Source organism: Acomys russatus, chromosome X, assembly GCF_903995435.1.
Source record: "Acomys russatus chromosome X, mAcoRus1.1, whole genome shotgun sequence".
NCBI classification, from domain to species: Eukaryota; Metazoa; Chordata; class Mammalia; order Rodentia; family Muridae; genus Acomys; species Acomys russatus.
In genome coordinates, this window is record NC_067169.1 from 11,696,715 (window position 1) to 11,717,338 (window position 20,624).

The window sequence follows — 20,624 nt, forward strand, 5'->3', positions numbered from 1 at the left end:
CACTAGATACAAACATTTAGATTCATGTCACCACTAAAAAGAAGAGCATCATAGCTAGGTATAGGTGAAACTTCTTGGTTTTTGGCCAAGGACAACGGTCATGAATGCTTCAAAATTTGCATCAGAAATGAATAGTATTTGGCCAGTAGATGGCGCTCTCTTAAAAGAAATTTATTCAGCTCTTTAGCGCAGGGCCTGAGAGATAGTCACCTCAGATGAAGGTGAATTGTTTTTTTGTTTGTTTGTTTGTTTGTTCGTTTGTTTTTAAAAAAGAAGAGGAGACCATCACACCAAGCCAGGCGGATCTGGACTCAGCACGCGGGGGTGGGGTGGGCACACAAACTGATGTACCAAGCAAGGACCTTGCAAGCAGAGAACCTAGACCAGATGTAGCCAATGGACAGTTCCTTCTCCATGTGCAGAAGGGGAGGGGAGAGAAGGGACTGCCTCTAATATGAGCTCTGGTGCCAAATTTGATCACTTCCCCTTGACAGAGAGGCCCTGTGGGAACACAGAGGAAGGGGATTCAGGCTATCCAGATGAGACCTGATACGCTGTGGTCAGAAGGTAGGGGAGGAGGAACCCGCCACCTGTCAGAGGTCTACGGGAGGGGAATAGAGCATAAGAGGGAGGGAGGCCCAGAACATGGAAACAGCCTAAGTGTCCATCAGTAGAAGAATGGATAAAGAAACTGTGGTACATATACACTATGGAATATTAATCAGCTATTAAAAACAAGGAATTCCCGAAATTTGTGGATAAATGGATTGAGCTAGAAATGATCATAATTAGTGAGTTAACCCAGAAGCAGAAAGAATCGAATGGTATATACTCACTTATATCTGCATACTAGCCCAAGGGGCATGTCCCACGAAAGCCTTCACTTACCAGGAAACTGGGACAGAGGGGAGGACATCCTATTGGGACTCTAGATGAGAGAAGCATGGGAGAATAGCAAAGTAGAAGGATCCAGAGGGTCCTAGAAACCTACAAGTTGAACATTATGATAGGCAGATTTGGGCCCAGGGGTCCCACTCAAACTAAGGCACCAGCCAAGGACAATACAGGCGGTAAACTTTAAACCCCTACCCAGATCTAGCCAATGGTCAGAACATTCTCCACAGTTGAGTGGAGAGTGGAATATGACTTTCTCACGAACTCTGGTGCCTCATATTTGACCATGTCCCCTGGAGGGGGAGACCTGGTGGCACTCAGAGGAAGGACAGCAGGTTGCCAAGAAGAGACTTGATACCCTATGAGCATATACAGGGGGAGGTAATCCCCCTCAGTCACAGTCATAGGGGAGGGGAATAAGGGGAAAATGAGGGGGAGGGAAAGAATGGGAGGACACAAGGGATGGGATAAACATTGAGATGTAACAAAAATAAATTAATAAAAAAAATTTTTTAAAAGAGGGAGGGAGGGTGGGAACAGGATGAAAAATGTAAGGGAATTACAATCAGGATGTAATGTGAATAAATTATAACAAAATAACCAAAAAGAAGAAAGGGAGGAGAATAGGATGAGAATAATAAGGAGAAGGAGGAGGAGAGAAAAGAAAACATGAATTTAGGAGTGGGGAGGTAGCAGTATATCTGGGAGTAGTTAAGGGGATCAACACGATCAAAATATTTTATATCAAATTCTCAAAGATCTCCAAAGGTCGAACGGGGCTGCGCAGAGAGGGAATGTGTAGAAAGGGCTAGTGCATTGGACTGTTATCAGCAGGCCAAATGGAATGTAACATTTGCCACTTTTTTCTTTTTTTTTTCTTTTTTAAAAAAATTATTTATTTATTTATTCGTTCATATTACATCTCAATTGTTATCCCATCCCTCCACATTTGACTTCACTATTTTTCTTGGGATGTCCCATGTCGTCTTTTTTTGTACTTCCTGTCATTTGCAGGCAGTTCACTGGCTTGTTGCATATGATGATGCTTTTGCAGCCTTGAGTATAAATCCTACTAATTTCCCCTTAAATCTCCCCTACCTTCCATGAGCAGTGCCCTGTGCCTTTCTATAATAGCGCTGGACAGAGAGTCTCAGTTAATGGATTACTTGGAGTCTCTAATGACATATGTGCTCCACTAGGCAGGCCACATTTGCCTGGCTCACCACTGAATCCTATAGTGACTAACCTAGCACATAAATGTGGAGTATTACTTGAGTGATTTTAAGAAATCCAAGATCATGAATGCTCATAATTTAAGAAGCACTGTTTTTTTTCCATTCTAAAAGATTGATGGAGAAGATCTATGGTAAGGCTTTGCCTGCATTATTTCACCATTACAGTGAACCCTGCATTCTGAGTATCTAAGAGTATTTTAATAACAAATGATTCCAAACTGTGCTGGGTATGTTAGGGTTCTCATTAGTGTGCTGCTCTGTAAACCTTTAAGCATTTCTCCCATTCTCCTTTCATCCTCAATTAGCACTCCATTCCTCCAGTATACACTGATGCCATACCACTCGATTCTTCCCCATTTCATTCATGGATTTCAGTGGTACATGGGAAATATCTGAGGTTCATTAATAAGAAAAGCCAGCTCGCAGAGAGGAGTGACTATAAAGGAGTTTAAGTCAGTGGACACATGAATAAAGGGAGGTCTAGAATTGCCCTCTAGCCCAAGTTTTTACATGAAGCCTCCAATGATACTTTAGGAAACTTGACTCTAGTTTAAATCAATCACTTTGGGTTTTTTCCCATTTTTTATTTATTTATTCAGATTATATCTCAATTGTTATCCCTTCACTTGTATCCTCCCGTTCCCCCATCCCTCCCTCTTTCACCCTATTCCCCTCCCCTAGGTCTGTAACAGAAGGGGACCTCCTCCCCCTCCATATGGTCGCAGCTATCAGGTCTCATTTTGGTAGCCTGCTTACCCTTCCTCTGAGTGCCACCAGGCCTCCCCACCAAGGGGAAGTGGTCAAATATGTGGCACCAGAGTTCATGTCAGAGTCAGTCCCTGCTCTCCACACAACTGTGGAGAATGTGCTCTCCATTGGCTAGATCCGAGTAGGGGTTTCAATGCTTTGAGTCAAACAAAAAAACAACATTTATCACTTTGAGGCCTACCTTATCTTTAGACTAGGGAGAGAATGGCCTTGGCCAAAGGGAACAAAATGCCAAGTTAGAGGGGGAAAAAACTGTCACGTGGTGCCTTCCTTTGTTTCCACCCTTCTTTCAAGGTCTTACCAGGTTCTTCCATCCAGGGACTATTTATGGATTCTTCCGTGTAGTGTGAACAGCATTAGTTTTAAATTAGTTTTAAATTGTTACCCTGTTTATTAGAATTGTATCAGTAGGCACAGAAGAAAGGCTGCCAGAGGGTGGTGGTTTCTATAGAAGGGTGAGAATTCCTCTCCACCCCTGCCCCACATGGTGTCTGTATTGCTTTTGTCAGTCATGACATGGATATATGAAGACGCTTATATGGGCAGAACATATGAACAGGTGGGGTTGCTAGGCTGGCACTTTAGAGATTTTGCTGTGTTTTCTGTCTTTTTACCCTTTATGTACCTACTCCTGGTAATTTTACTCAATGATTGCTGGTGTAATGCAATTCCTTCTTCGTCAGAGGATGAAAGGCATCCAAAAACAATTTGGCATTCAAGTGATATAAAACAGATTTCTTTTTTCTTTTTTAAATCAGGAACTTGAGGACAATTTGGTCATGCAAACTAAACCTTTGGCAGCACTTTTAATTGCCCTGCAGTCATCAAAAGGAATTTGTACCTTTCAGAGGAACACACAACTCCTAGGTCATGTAGTTCCAGTGAGTAGATGGAAGGCCTTGATCATGCGTTGATGGAAAGTAACTCTCAATAACCTTCACAGCTTCCATTAAAATGTCCTGAACCTTCTATTGCAGTTGCATTGCAGGCTGACTCCATCTCTTGCACAAACCTGCTTTCCTCATCCCCTTAGAATGCTGTCTCTAGTAAGCTTTCTGCTCTGATCCAGCATCTCAGTCTATTCCTAGGAAATCCAAAAAGTTATGAGAAATAGTGCTAGCAATGGAATGCATTAATCACATAATGTTGTAATGAAGTGGATCCCAAGAAGACATCAAGCACAAGATCATCTTTCTACAGATGGGGAAATTGAGAACCCAAGTGATTTGTTCAAGGCATCATAAGCTAATTAGGTGAAAAGCCCTGTCCTAGAATCCATACTGGTAGTACAGTCAGGTAAACTATAGTACTATAGCATTTGATCTACTCCCAGGCAACCTTCATTACATGAAGATCAAATCCAGTGTTAAGAATTTGTAGTCTCCTTCAGATATTTGAAGTTCAAACTCTCCCAAGACAGGGTAAGCAAGTCCTCAATAGTTCCTACCTCGCAAATATATCTGTCAGATATAAGGCTGAAGATGCTCTAACATTTTACAGAGTGTTGGGTGACTGTTCAGGCAGCAAGCTGTCTTTGTCATCCTCTCATTTGGAAAGCTACTAACCTGCACTCCCAGCATACTCAGGTAATCAAGTTTATTCCTTCTCAAGTCTCTGATGGGGTTGAAGACCAGGTAGCTTAGTTTTACAATGAAGCTTAGTTGTTTAGGAGTTAAGATGTTTTTAGGTTTAGATAGATATTTTAAGTTGATGATGGCGAGATGTGATGGAGATTGATTTACATTCAGAATTTTAGATACACCAAGATAGGAAAGATGTTTTCTTCAAGGCTGCCAAATACAAATAGCCAAAACACTAAGAATGTAACATTTATATAATTCCTGATTGTGTCACAGTTCTTCTTGCTATAGGTAGTTTATTGTATATATGTGTAATAATATAAATGTATATATAAAATAGTTAATAACAAAAGCACTGCTTAGCTTCCCTGGGGGGAAAAAAAGAATTTGTAGTCTCAATATCAAGGACTTTTTAAAAGTCTGTCCTTCTGGCTATAGGACACCATTTGGACCTTCTGATAAACTATTAGCCAAACAAAGAAGTCTATCTGAATGAAGAGTTGCATCACATTTTATTAGCAACAATAAAACCAAGTACCATAGAGACAAAATCTTACTTCAGTGGCAAATCATATGATAGGCATAGATGTAGCTGTGGAGCCAATTTTGAATATGGAACATTAGGTACCAATTTCACAACCATCAAATAAAACATAGTTCACAGTCCTTCAGTGAAGTTTAATTTTTTTCATTGTAACATGAGACCATATTTAACAGCTGTGACAAAAAGGTGTACTTTTAAAATCTAATTCTAATTCTCATCCTAACTATGGAAAAGGCCAAGTGGACTTCAGAACTGGGAAGGGGATTATCAACCTCTTCAAATGACTTTTCTTTCTCTGTTTCAATGAAAAGACTTTTTATTTTGGGGGTACACAACCTCACATATGGTGTTTCCCAATTCCCATTACATGTCTAAGCACATCTGTACTGGATATCATGTTAATACCCAAACTGTAACTTAACAAGATTGATATTATGAAGATGAAGTAGAAAGGGGTAAAATACAAACTCAGGAGGTTTGCAATATTCAATAGTTCAATGTTAACAACTTGAACACTGTTAGAACTCTTGCCAATTCAGCTGTTTAAATCATTTCAAGGTATGTCAGGACTGAGTTAGTTGGTAAGTGCACAGCTGTTACAGATCAGTGCTGAGCATTCTCACTGTAGTTTGATATGAATCAAGGCAACTCCTTATGTACTGGATAACATCTAAGACATCACTGAAAAATTTAACTTAGTTAAAATGCTTTCGAATTACAAGATAAAGCTGGACAGATAAAGCTAGTGTCATAAACTTGGGTTGGCTAGCATGTGCTGGCAATCTTTTAATTCTTCTTAAATAAAAAATATGTTGACATTTTTTTAAAAAAGGAAGTGCTTTGTAGTTGAACCCTTTGGAAAGTTTTTTTTTCTTTTAAAAATTGACAGTTTTAAAGTGGGAAAAAGAATAAATAGGCACTGTTCCAGATCTATAATATGACTAAGATATAAAATCATTCAATTTAATGTCTGTTATAAAACCTAATAAGTTAAACAAGTGAGCTTATCACATAGAGCCCTAATTTTATTTCTGTATTTGACTATATCAATAAACAATAGAGAAAATTTAATGTGTCCTTTGATACTTGAAAGAAAAATGGCATGCTAATATTTTACCAAGGTGAGGACACAGGTAAGCTTAGAGGTCTAATATTATGATCAGACAGCCATGGACCACACGAAAAAAAAAATGTTACTTTCCTTAAATCAGCTCAGAATGTTATTGGCAATGGTCAATTTATGTCTAGATACAATCCAGAAAAGAAAGTGCCTACTGTAGTTTGTCTCACATGGGACTAGTCTGTGAAGATGCCTAGGGAACATTTCAGCCACTATTTTAATCTGCACATCTGGGAAGCTACACAAAAGACACATTAGTCAAGTGTTTTATTTCTGAAACCATCAACTATTTTGCATTAAAGGCAATAAAAACAGAACCCAGAAATTATTCCTCTCATGGACTTGACTTTCTGAAATTAAGCACTCACAACATTTTATTCTATTATCCAACACGAATTAGTCTAACAGGATGAAACTTAATCTTACTGAAATTAACTAGGTGATTCTTTGGATTGTTATCACTTTACAAATACTGAAATTAAACTAAGGAGGGTTAAATCAAGTGCACTTAAACGGCCCAAGACACATGCTTTAATTCATCCATATTTTCCTTTTCATGGTGATGGTGCTAAGGATGATCAAGCAGGAGGCCCAAGGGTGAAAAAATTCAGGATCGTGGCAGCAGTTTAAACTTGCACAATACGAAGTACAGAAGAGCCACAGAGGTGGAAAAACCAGTGATCTTTAGCAGACCAGGCACAGAAGGCAGGTTCCTCTCCAAGAAGGTGTGGGTAATTTCAAATGCTGGTACATCCTAGATGGATGAACACAGATCATTAATAGAAATCTTGCTATAACTAGAAGAAACAAAGCCTATCTATAATATTATGCATTTCTATTCCCAAGACAGTTGCATCTATAGTAAAAGCAGAGGCTGAATGAAGGGCAGTGCAATTTTTATGTGCTGTAATTGGTCTATAGAGATGGAATAGGCAAACTTACAGTGGACTCAGGCTCTTGAACCCATATGTCTTTCTTGTCAACTTTTCCTAGAGCATTCAAGACCTGAAAGAAAAGTAGTTATGGCATTATAATCTGACATTAAATACTTTGACAAATTCAAAGTCATATTAAACATCAATGAACCCACATGAGGGTGGCATAGAAATGTATACATAGACTATCAGTATCAAGAAATAGATTGGATGAATGAATAAAGGAAAACTGTAGCCAGGCACAGTGTGCATGCCTGTAATCCCAGATCTCAGGGAGGCGGAAGCAGGTGGATCTCTGTGAGTTCAAGGCCAGCCTGGTCTAGAAAGTGACTCCAGGAAAGCCAAGGCTACACAAAGAAACTGTGCCTCAAAAAATAAAAAAGAAAATTTGTTATTCACATACAAGGGAACATTATTCAGCTTTAAATAAGAATGAAACCCTGTCAATATGACAACATGGATAAGCTTAGAGGATAACACAGTAATAAATGAAATCTGCCATGCCTAGAAAGACAAATATACAGAAGACAATTATATACAGAAGCCAATTAAGTGAATCCTATAGAAGTAGAGAAAAAATAGAGGCTACCAGAAGCTAAGAAAGGTACCAGGGAGTAAGGCTACTGAGACTGGATAATAGGTGCCCAAAAAAAAAAAAAATATATATATATATATATATATATATATATATATACATACACCACTAAAGATAATCACAATTTACTATATACTTTCAAAGAGTTAGAAGAAAGGATTTTGATTGTTTCAAAGAAATGATACATGTCTGATGTGAAGGAGATGCTAATTATCTTGATTTGATCATTGAACATTATACACAGGCATGAAAATATCCGTGTACTCCATAAATGTGCATAATTATCTCAATAAAATAGCGAAAATATCTAGTTTCTTGCTACATATCCATATAAAGATAAAACAAAGAACCAGAAAGATCAGGTGACAGAAAATGCTGTCACAGGATTGGGGCTATAGCTCACTGGTATAGTCCATGCATGACACCTCCACTTCAATTCTCAGCATTGCTTCTTACAACTGAAAAAGGAGTACACCTTAGATTCCTCCCTTACCTCTCTAGCTGCTCGCTCTCCAGCTTGGACTGCTCCTTCCATGTAGCCACTCCACTGTGTCGCTGTTTCTGTGCCTGCAAAGTAAATCCTGCCTACTGGCTGGCGAATCACCCTTCAAGGAAAGAAAGGAGGTCACATAGAGTTAGTTATATGGGAAGATGCTCATGGGAATGAGCCAATCACTCATTGCCTTCATCTAGTCCACAAAAGGAAGAGAAACTAATCAAGGGAAAACACCTATGCATCTCAGCCCAAAGTAAAAGGCTGTTATTTGTTTTCTGGGCCTGTACACAAGAATCTGAACCTGGGAGAAGCAGACTGTAGGTTTATTCATCACTAAAGATGATGCTGACCTATCTCCAGCCAACTAGTCAGCATGTGAGAACATGAATTCAACTCCTCAGTAACATCTCAGTCATGTTTCCTGTTTGCAGCCCATTTTGCCCATTATACTGCCTTCTGTGGGGTACAGTTTTACTCAAGATTATACACAGCCACAAAATTAAGCCAGGAAGCAAATTTTAGGACATCAAAAGAGACTGTAAAGGCATGGGGGAAAGTACAGACGCTCATTTCCAGCAGAAGAGACCCCAGGGACACTTTGAGTGTTTTTCCTGAATGTCATCTGCAAGTTTCTCAGAACATTTATGGGGACAAGCTAAGGGTGAGGAAATAGGTTCTTCCTATAAGGAAGTTCTGATAAACAGGACCAAGGATAGATTCAATGAGCAACTGTCTACCCCAACCTTCTTGCCATGCCTGAGCTATTTACATGAACTCCCCTAAACTGTACATCCTCCCCAGCCAAAAGCCTCATCTCAACCCAGTGGCACTCCTTTTTCTAATTCAAGAATCCTATCCCTCATTTCCCTTTGATTCTATTTCTGCCATCTAGACCTGTACTGAGACTCCAGAACTAGATCTGTTTATCAGTCTTGTTATTAATAACAATAGTTGTTTGATTCCTTTAAGAAAAAAGATAAACAAAAAGCTCTTGAAAGCAAGCTAAACAAGTGCTGCTTCTTTCTTCATGGACAGATATAACTTTATGCTAATATCCTGTAGAACCGGATGAAGATGTGATGCGACCAGATAAGACACCATTTGCTGAAGAAACCTCTTCTCCCCTAACCCCAAGTGGTAACTACATCAAGACAGGGAAAATGTGAAGGAATTGTGACTGCCTATCACTTCAAGCTTCCTCCTGTGTGGCATCTCAAAACTGAGCATGTGATCCTGGATAAGACAAAGAAATAATTTATATGAAACAATCTGTTTCTAAGTAGATGTAGACTTCCAGGCCATGTAGACCTCATCTCCTCCCACCTCAGCTATATACACTGAGAACTCTTCCTCCTCCTCTTTCTCCTTCTTTTTTTATTTTTTATGTTTTTGGTTTTTCAAGAGAGACAGGGTTTCTCTATGTAGTCTTGGCTGTCCTAGGATTCTCTTTGTAGACCAGGCTGGCCTCGAACTTAGAAATCCACCTGATCTCTGCCTCTCTGAGTGCTGGGATTACAGGCGTGCCACACCAGGTGGACTCTTCCTTATGAAGAGTATTTGATCATTCTCTGTTGCCAAGGTATATGTTTGACAAATGCATCCAGTGTCCTACTGTGTACATTAGTACTAAGGAGAATAGAGTAGCCCTGTGAGACTAATTGTTGAGGAGAGCTTAAAAGGCTTCCCAAAAGACAATGGGGTTTTCTTCATCTCACAAGTGCTGCATATACAATCTGGCCTAGCACTCTGCTACTGCTCCATGTGTTAACATCCATTTTTCTAGGGACAAACATGGAGTCACACACTGACTATCTGGGATGTACAATTCTTATCTGTTTCTATAATTCTTACTGAATACACATTGTCTGAATGAGTACCAGCCCTGTATGTGTTAGTGCAGTGCTTGGGTAGTACCTTCCATACTGGGTCATGATGCCAGGAGGGAAGTAAGCTGTGTAGCAGCCCCCAGAGTACTGTTCCTCACACCAGTTCTTCTCTTCATAATGGACCGGCTGTAGTTCGATGGGGAGAAAATTCCAAAAGAAAAATCAAAATGAAACTGTTACCTGCCAACAGTGAAGCCTCTTATATATTTTACATTAATGAAAATTTTATATTTAAAGTATAAAGTGGAGATGGAACTCAGTTTGAGCCCCAGTCCAATGAAAATAAGGAAGAAAGAAATGGAAAGGGGAGAGAAGTAGGAGGGGAATAAGAGGGGGAAATCAGTCTGGAAATGAAGCTGAGTGGCAGAGCACTTTTCTAGCATGCCCAAGGCCCCAAGTTTGACTTGCAGCATTGAAAAAAAAGGAGTACATTGTATAATAAAGACATTGATTTTTCTCCACCTCTTTCCTAAGAGAGTCAAGACATATCCCAATACTTGGTAGAGAGGACACTCTCATTCATGCAGATTGTAAAGATTAGAGCTAAGTCTTGGGGAAACCCAATTAACAAGCAGTTTTTGGAAAGGCATTCTCCAAACTCTGGAGTGTCTAAGACAATGCACTTTGCTTTCCAATCTACACAGGTGTTGCTGACAAGGGCAGGGTGGAAGGGAGCAAGTAGAAGATGAACACAAAGCATTTTTTCAGAATCCCATCCCTAAGCTGGAAGTACACGATAAAAATACTGCTCAAAGGAAACAATTAAGATGAAATATGAGAGACCCTCCCATAACTTCCCTGCCACTTTCTAAATGTTTATTATTTGCATAGTTCAATCACTAGCCCACAAAAAAGTCCTCAGCTATAGGTGGGCTCTTCAGAAACCATTCCCTTCTCACTGATTTCAGAAGCAGTGTAAAAACCCTGGGAGTAACAAATGAGGTATGGATGTGTCTTCATGTAGGAAAATGAATTAGTTTGCCTTTGATCTGGGCAAAGATTAAGTGTGGTGTGTCTTACACATACATCATGGTGCCTTCAGCAACACCTGATGTCATATCTAGAGCTTTGTTTTATAGCAAGCACTTGACAATGACAGGAGCATGAGATCTCTATTCTGCATACCAATCTCAGTGATTGGTGACAGTGATTGTAGCTGCAAGTCTCTTAAGACAATTGAATGTCTGTTGTCCAGCGAGCATTTAAAAAGGTCAAAGTAATGTTATATCACAAGTTCCATGTACTTGACACTAGATTTTAATGCCTTTAGATTGCTGAAATTAATTCTCTAAATTAAGTACACTCCTTTCTATTCTTTGCTAAAGACTTCCAAGAAACCAGAACTTGCTTTAATTTACCACTTTGAGCCAACAGAGCAAAACCTGTTATAGACTGAAGGTTCTTACATATAAAGCTTCTTCAGATCCCAGAACTTTGGCATACAGCTCACAGATTTTCTTCTTCCTATAGAGAAGAGTTTTTAAAACATGTTAAAGAAGTCATAACTGATGGGAATAGAACAAAAACATTAAGTAAGTTCTGGGGTACTTGATAGTGACTTCCTTGAAGAAAAATGAAATTTAATAGCCACCTGTAACTACAAAACAAAGTCAATTACTCTCTGCACTCAGTTTAAATACCTCAGTGAATTTCTGTATGCTGATTAATGTCATATGCTTCAACGTGGTAATTTGAAGAACCAACAGAATCTTCACAAGGTCCCACTATATATAACCTGGAACTGCTATGTATTTGAAGGTGGTTTCAAACTTGCTGTGATCCCCTTGCCTCAGCCTCTTAAGCACTGGGATTATATACAAGTATATTCTATCATACCTGGCTAATCTCTTCTTGAAAGTAGATACAACTTAAAATCACAATTATCACTGGTGATTTTTTTTCCAGACAGGGTTTCTCTTTGTAACAGTACTTGCTGTCCTGGGCTCACTTTTGTAAAAAAAAAAAAAAAAAAAAAAGGCTGGCCTTGAACTCACAGCAATCCCAGAGATCCGCCTGCCTTTCCCTCCCGAGTGCTGGAATTAAAGGCATGCGCTACCAACCCTGGCTTAATTTGGTTTTTGTTTTGTTTTGTTTTTGTTTTTGATACTGGTTAATTTTTTCATGGCTTACTTTACTAAACTTACCCACCTTCGTTAAATTAATGGATCTATCTCAAGTATTGAATATATACTATTTATATTTACTCTTTTCAGTTTTTATATTGTTTAATATGTGAAATACCTCTGAAATTATTTGTTAAAGGCTAATGAGAAATCAAAACAATTTTTATGAAAATAAGACATAAGGTGTAATTCAAATCCATAAAACAAGCATTAAGGTCAGATGAGAAAAAGTTAAAAATATGCAGAAGTGAGTGCACTTATACACGCAAGAGTGAAGCTTAGCAGTAATAAAAACAAATTAAAAATACAAATCTATATTGCCAATACATTAGAAAATATTTTTAAAACATAAGCCCATTTTCTCTAAATAGTGTGGAGCAAAATGTAAGCTTATCACTTTTGATATCATTATTCTTATACCACTAATATAACTCTTAGAACTCCTATCACATAACTACAAAAAGGTAAGTCAGGAAGAAAAGATGGAATTATAAACGTTATTTCTTGCTATACTGTTTCTATGCAAGGCTTTAAAGGAGACAACTGTCACTCATTTACATCACATAATATATGGTGGGTATGTTAATTCTAGGACAGTTAGAAAATGCTTGATTAAAAGCCTTAACATGTTTTTTTATTAATTTATTCTTGTTACATCTCAATGGTTATCCCATCCCTTGTATCCTCCCATTCTTCCCTCCCTCCCATTTTTCCCTTATTCCCCTCCCCTATGACTGTGACTGAGGGGGATTACCTCCCCCTGTATATGCTCATAGGGTATCAAGTCTCTTCTTGGTAACCTGCTATCCTTCCTCTGAGTGCCACCAGGCCTCCCCCTCTAGGGGACATGAAAAAAAAGGGAGTTTCACCACTGTGTTATACTTTCTAATGATGCATAACCCAAACTAATTATGAGAAAAAATAAGACACATCTAAATGATACTCTTCAAAATATCAAGCTTATGCAAGACAGAAACAGAGTGAAGAACTGTCTCCAAAGAGAGGTAACTTCAGAAGTGATGACAAATGCCACTTTAATAAACCATTTTCCTCTTTGCTTTGAATAACAACAAAAAAAGCCTTAACATACAGGAAGTCTTAAGACTACTATTTCCTTGCTTTCTCCATCTAATCTCCATTGAAGAAATGAAGCTGAAGCTTGGAGCTGCGGATTCCTTTATTACCATTCAGTTAAGTAATGGGAAGGCAAACTTTTACTCTTCTGAGCATTATGCCCATAACGGGTGCTCAACATGTGTTGAGTCAAATTCTGTGCTCAGTCTATTATGGCATCCTCTTTTCTATGCCACAAAAAGAAGGCAGGTTCTCACTATACAAGAGATTATAAGCAGTAATCGGGACATTCGGCGTCAATTAACAATATTGCCATGTCAAATAAAACTATTGCTGTACCAGCTGGTTTTGTGTGTCAACTTGACACAAGCTAGAGTCATCAGAAAGGAAAGACTCTGAGTTGAGGAAATGCCTTCATGATATCCAGCTGTAAGGCATTTTCTCAATTAATTATTAATGAAGAGGGCCCAGCCCATGGTGGGTGGTGCCATCCTTGTGCTGATGTTCTTGGGTTCTGTAAGAAAACAAGCTGAGCAAGCCAAATGAAGCAAGCCAGTAAGCAGCACCCCTCCATGGCCTCTGCGTCAGCTCCTGCCTCCAGGATCCTGCCTCATTTGAGTTCCTGTCCTGACTTCCTTCAGTGATGAACAGCAATATGGAAATGTAAGGTGAATAAATTATTTTCTTCCCAACTTGCTTTTTTGGTCATGGTGTTTTGTCACAGCAATGGAAACTCTAAGACAATTGCCAACCAGCATTCAAAAATGCTTAACGTGTTTGCTTTATTTTCTGGACATATAATAAAATCTTTACTAAAGTAAAACTAAACTTAAAAATCAATATCATGTAATTCACTGTTAATCATAAGTAATAAAAACATAATAAAATATGTCATTTACTGCATTTCATATTCTTAAATGAGGCAAAGACAAGTTTATATAAACACACTTAAAAAAATCATTCCTTTCACTTTCCCTAATTAAAATTAAAACTTTTAAAAAACATATGGAAGGCAATGATGTTATACAAAAAATATTTTTTGTATGTATGATAGGGATGAAACACTGGGCTTCATACACACAAAAAATGTACTTTAACTGAGCTGTATTCTCCACTCAGAGCAATACATTTAGACTAGTTTGGCTCAAAAATTAATAGAATATATTTTATATTACAGTCAGATCTGGGCCCAGGGGTCCTGCTCAAACTATGGCACCAGCCAAGGACAATATAGACAGTAAACTTCAAACCCCTACACAGATCTAGCCAATGGACAGCACATTCTCCACCACTGAGTGGAGAGTGGGGTCTGATTTTCACACGAACTCTGGTGCCCCATATTTGACCACATTCCCTGGATGGGGAGGCCCAGTGGCACTCAGAGGAAGGATAGCAGGTTACCAAGAAGAGACTTGATACCCTATGAGCATATACAGGGGGAGGATGCCCCCCTCAGTCACAGTCATAGGAGAGGGGAGTAGGGGGAAAGCGGGAGGGAGGGAGGAATGGGAGGATACAAGGGATGGGATAACAATTGAGATGTAATATGAATAAATTAATAAAATATATTTTAAAAAAGAAGTTACCATGCAAATCATCTTATAGTTGTATCTATCTACTGGCTCATAAATTTGTCTATTCATCATAATCACTTGAGTAGGTGGTTAAAAATACAAATTCTCATATTCCATAATACTTAAGAAAATAAACTTTCAAAATAACTTTTGAGAGAGTTAGATACAGTCAGTTTTGAAAGCCACTGCTCTTATCACTGATATATTCAGTAAAGGTTTTGTCTTACAAGAACTTTACAGTTCAGCCAGTGTGTGGAATAATAATCAAATGTCTACGTCTAGTCTGGTATTTATTTTATTATTAATAGAAAGGAAAGGCAGGAAATCCAAAAGAAAATGTCAAGCTTAGTGTGGTATAATGAAAAAAAAAATGGATGTGTTATCTGCTACTCTTTACTTTGTCACATGTCAGTGGCTATGATTTGAATGTATGTGTCCCTCCAAAATTCCCATGTTAGGGTTAGCAGAATGGTTCAAAAAAGTACCTGCTATACAGTCCTGATGACTTGAATTCAATCCCTAGAACCCATTTCAAGGTAGATGAGAACCAATATTGTTCTCTGTTCTCCAACCATGTGTTATGGCATGCACGAACCTACACACACACACACACACACACACACACACACACACACACACACAAGTTTTTTTCTTGTTAGAATTTTATCACCATGGTGATAGCATTGATGAAGTAAGTATTCAGAGGCAGGGGCCAGAGCGGTGCTTAAGAATAGTGATCAAGCCATGAGGGCTCTATGTAGCTACATACTCTAGGAAAACCCTACCTCTTAACCACATAAAATGCACACAAATGTGTAAAATTAAGTTAATATATTTACATTGGCATTAACTTGAGCAAGGAGAACATAAAGTATTTTAGAAGTTGGTTTATTGAGGTTGAGAATAATTGTAAAATATTGTGCTTTTCTTGCTGCTGTTCTACTATTGTTGGTGCAACAGAATGTGAAAGCAACCATTATTGATTTTCAGGTATAAACTGTTTACCTCATATCTTTATGTAGCTTAGCAAGTCGGTCAGCTTTCCGGGCAAGTATGAAGCTGGAGGAGAAAGCCACATTTGAATGGTCAGTTATAGTCATAATAAATGTACATTACCATCTACTCAGCACTAGTAAGCTCTCATAGCTCTCCCCTTCTCATAGAGCAAATGGCATTTTATCTTATGGGCTCCCTCTGTATCCAAAACTCTTTAGCTTGTGAGCTCCTAACAGGCAGCCTCTTGCTCAATATTTTACTTCTAAAATTTAAACCATAATTGATATTATAGAAATTAGATGTTGCACATATTAAGATTGCATTAGATGATTTTTCTGGCAATGACACTCAATACAAGCTGGACAATTATTAATACATGCCTACCACAGATGCCATGGCTTACCCCTTACTCCCTATCTAGATGTTCTTTAGAACCAGTAACTAGTAACCTTATCTCACAGATAAAACCTTCCCTGTCAATTATACTCAGCAGCAGATAAACCCCTCAGTCTATATCCTGCCCCTCCTAAGAGGCAATTGATACCCAGTGATTAAGCTGTCCCATTCCCTTGTCTCAGGTTAGGACAACAGTGTAGGGCCATTCTAGTTTCCGAATTTCCATGGGATGGCTGAGGCCTTGCTTTAGACAACACTGACGTCCAAGTTTCCCTCTAAATGCTTATGATTTCTTCCTTCCTACAAAGGCAGTAATTCCTAAATTTCACCGCAATAAACATCCTGTACCCTTGACTCTGTCTCTAAGTCAGCTTCCTTGGGAACTGCTTAAATATAGCCTCCCAGTAAAGTAACTCAGTAAAATTCAATGATAATCTATCTGCCCTCTTTAGTCAAATAGATTCTATTTATTATATCAATGATACTAACTGCACTTAAATTTTATAGAACTGAATTGTGTGATGAAATCATTACTTACACTATTAATAGAATGAGAAATCTTACAAAAACTCAAGGGATAGGTGGAGACATAACTCAATGGTAAAACTCTTGATTAGTAGGCAGAGAACTCTGGATTTATTCTCCAGTACTACTCCCAATCTAAAGGATCTAAAATGTGATAAAACTACTTCATTAAAAGATGGTTAAAATTAATTGTACAACTAAACTATCTGGTCTTCAACTCTATCAGAGACTTGAGAAGGAATAAAATTAATTACCTGAAGGAGTTTCCAGTCAAACTGAGGAACACTTTAATTTGGGGGTAAGGAGAAGAAATATTCCCTTTCAGCATTGATCTATCTATCTACTGGATGTCTCTCAAACAAAATAAATACAATTTTTAACCATTTAAAGTTTTTTTACATATACATCTATATTATTTCACATATATAAAATAAACTACATACAAAAAGTGGTTAAAATTGTATTTATTTTGTTTGAGAGACATACAGGATGGAGTTTCACAGGCAGTTGCATATTATTTAAGGGACTAGCAGGAAGGGTGCTAGAGGATGTGATGAACAATGGAAGAGGAATATCTGAAAAAACAAAGTATGGATGAAATGCCATAATGAAATATATCATTTCTTAGTATTTAAAAATGAATGCATTAAAAACTGAAATTTGAGTGATTCAACTTTATGGGGTACGATCATAATCTTGCTTGAGTTAGCACTTTCAGTGTTGACTCAAAATTAATAGTTTTCAATAATTACTAAGTTTAGACTTGTATACTAACATTACCAAGATCTTATAAAAATTAAATTAATGGTCAACTGATTTCATACAGCTCTGACCTCAAAGACAGTGTTGTTTCTTCAATATCAAGTTAGGATTACAATAATCACTTTAACTATGGACATATTATAGTTCAATTTTCTTTAGCCATTTACTGGGAACTCAAATGTGCTGGGGTTGTTTTGGAGACATGTAACAGTTCTAAAGTAACGTTTCTGAAAGGTGATGGTTATTATAAACACAATGCTGGTTAATTATCACCTCTGTTTTTTGAGGCTCTTAGAGCCAAATGCAAAGAACAAAGTGGAGGTGATATATCTTCAAGGATTTCACTATTAAGAACAAAGTCCAAAGTAAGATGTAGTAGTATATGTCTGCAGTCCCAGCTTTTAGGAGGTGGAGACCAAGGGGTCAGGAGTTAAAGGCCAGTTTCCTCTATATAGCAAGTTGGACTCCAGCTTGGCTACATGAGAACCTGCCTCAAGAAAGAAAGGAAGAAGAGAAGGGAAAGAAGAAGGCAGGGAGGGAGGGAGGGAGGGCAAGCAACAGAGCTGGTCGGTGGTGGGCCTGGCAATACAGTCCTACAATTGCTCCTCAGGCGTCTGAAGCAGGAATGTTTACAGCCAGTTGTGCTACTGAGTAATTTAGCAGAGACCCTATATCAAAATAAATTGTCCAAAATGCAGAAGAGATTTGCTCAGCATGTACCAGGCCCTAGGTTCAATAGCTAGTGTTGTACACACAAAAAAGGTGAGGGTAGAGGCTGTTGCCCTACTACAACAAGAGTAGCTGGTCAGCAACAGTGATAAAAAGAACAAAATATTTCTTCTTAACCCTCAATCCTCATATAGCTGCAATAATAACAACAAAAGAGATTTATAAAAGAAAAAGGAGCAAGTTTACTATTCTTTGCAGTGTTTAGACTTTGGGAGACACACTGGTAAAAATAATAACCCAGGTGTGATAAGTCTGGCTTATTTTCCATATCTAACAAGAACAACATATTATAGGGAAAAAACAGGAAAGCAGTTTTAGGCATATGATGATGGGAAACCATGAGAAGGCAAATGCAAGGGAAGTAACCTTTGGAGGTCAGCTCACAGATTCCTCTGGCTCTGGTTCTAAGCTAATAAAGTGCCATTTCCTATAAAGGAGAACTTACCTCCTAACATAAGTTAGATGCAATGGAAGATAGAAAGACTTCTGCCTTTTAAAGTATCTGCTGTGCTTTTAGGAAAACAGAAGGCAGACAAAGAACTCTCTTGCACCACAACTGTTTTTAGTGATTGTTCATGTTTGGAAAAGATATAGTCTGGCCTCCCATAAATATAAAGTACCAGTTAAACTGGAAGTTGTTCTGGTGATCTACTGCACAGTAGGGTGGCCATAGTTAATGTTAATTCATTGTATATTTTAAAATATCTAAACAAGATTTTTAATGTTCTTATGACAAAGAAATAACCATATGAGGTAAAGGGTATGCTAAAAAACTTGATTTAGTTATTCCACAAAGTAGAAATGTACTGAAACCTTTTTCACCCAGCTATACATTTTTACCAATAAAATAAACCCAATAAGTATACCTTTTTCTAGGAATTTCCTAAATAATTTCAGTAATGCCTAGAAAGGTCCAACACATATGTCCCTATTATAAATCCAAAGCAACTCCAGTGGAATATAAGGCAAAAACATTGATGATCTTTGATCTAAAACTAAATGATTGCCACTGACATTCTGAAACTTGCATTCTGATCTGTATAAATGTTAAGCTGGCTTGCCTACCTGGATCTTGCATTACTCAATGGGACTAAAGGGAGGGTAATAGGGTGGGGGTGGGAGGGTAGGAGGAACGGAAGGATATGAGTGATATGAGAACAATTGAGTTGTAATCTGAATAAATTAATTAAAAAATGAAAAAAAGATGAAGAGAATGTGTTGCTCTTATGGTTAATATATTGTAAGCTCCTGCCTGCCTTAGGAATTTAGTGCTATTTCTTACATTATAGCCAGAGAAGTGGTTATAAAACACTGTATCAGAGCCAGCTTCCTAACTTCCTTGGAACATGGGCCTGCCCCCTTTTCTCTGTAACTTTCCCAAAATGCCCAATGTGGTGTTTTATTGACTTCACCTAACTCTTCAGGAAGGAGGCCCATATTTCCCAGAAATCAAAAGCAGAAACCATTGGTTCCTAAAAGTCACTTGACTGTTATTAATATGTATTCTTTTATAATAGTGCAGCACAATAAAAGGCTTTTTATGTATAGAGAATTTTTTAAAAGGGCAAAGGTAAGCAACTAGAAGGTGTGTCCCTCAGCATTTCCTTTGTGAGGGCCCATTTTCTTCTCTAGAGCACTTGTTCCCAGGAGAATGTTGGTACTATCTGCACACTTCTAAAGATAAAGGAGCATTGCTGGTAAATGATAATTACATGTCATCCACTTGTAGTATGTCTCATCTTACATTGATACTATTACTTACTATACAACAAGTGTTTGGAAAGCAGATCAAGTGCAGATACACTGTATTTAAAAGGTTTTACAAGGTAAAGTGGTTCTCTTTCCAGAATGACTGTGAACAGTCTGCCTCTAGGCAACACTGACTACCATACTGCCTGTTCCACTCTATCCTCAGCATATAAGTTTTACAAAAGATAACAGGCACAAGTTAAAAATGGAGTCAAGTTTAGTAGTTTTCCAGGACTTTTGTCTCACACACAAAAACATTGCTATGGATATTTTAATACATGGAAACACAATATAGTTTATATTCACCATTGTTTATTACTAATTATAAAGCAATATCCTTTGCCAGCACCTATACTAACACAAATTGGAAACTGCACCCAGTTCCAACTTACCCCATGATGGCAGGCAATGACCCATCTGGTTTGGTGTCATCTAGAGTGATTGAGATGGGAGCTTCCTCATCTTCAATGATCATGCAGCCACAGTAGTCTTAACCAGGAGAAAATCAATTAAGAGATTAAAACCAACTTTAGAAATATGTACATATATAGAATGTATATAAACTATTTTACTAAACTACTACTATTTGTTTCGACTCTAGAACCTTTTATTTTAAAGACACACATGACTATAAAAGGATGCC

The 20,624-nt window shown here is 38.0% G+C and overlaps 1 protein-coding gene across 1 annotated transcript in view; it reads right to left on the reverse strand.

The window, feature by feature from the left end:
* Positions 1-4,970: 4,970 nt before the first annotated feature.
* Maoa (monoamine oxidase A) overlaps positions 4,971-20,624 on the reverse strand; it is a 55,711-nt gene continuing 40,057 nt past the window's right edge. Inside the window, exons 9-15 of the mRNA XM_051142540.1 lie at positions 20,374-20,470; positions 15,830-15,883; positions 11,460-11,517; positions 10,082-10,179; positions 8,165-8,276; positions 7,084-7,146; positions 4,971-6,895 (exon numbers count right to left, since the gene is read on the reverse strand). Of these exons, the coding sequence (XP_050998497.1) occupies positions 6,749-6,895; positions 7,084-7,146; positions 8,165-8,276; positions 10,082-10,179; positions 11,460-11,517; positions 15,830-15,883; positions 20,374-20,470 (629 nt within the window). The 3' untranslated portion in view covers positions 4,971-6,748. The remainder of the gene's footprint in view (positions 6,896-7,083; positions 7,147-8,164; positions 8,277-10,081; positions 10,180-11,459; positions 11,518-15,829; positions 15,884-20,373; positions 20,471-20,624) is intronic.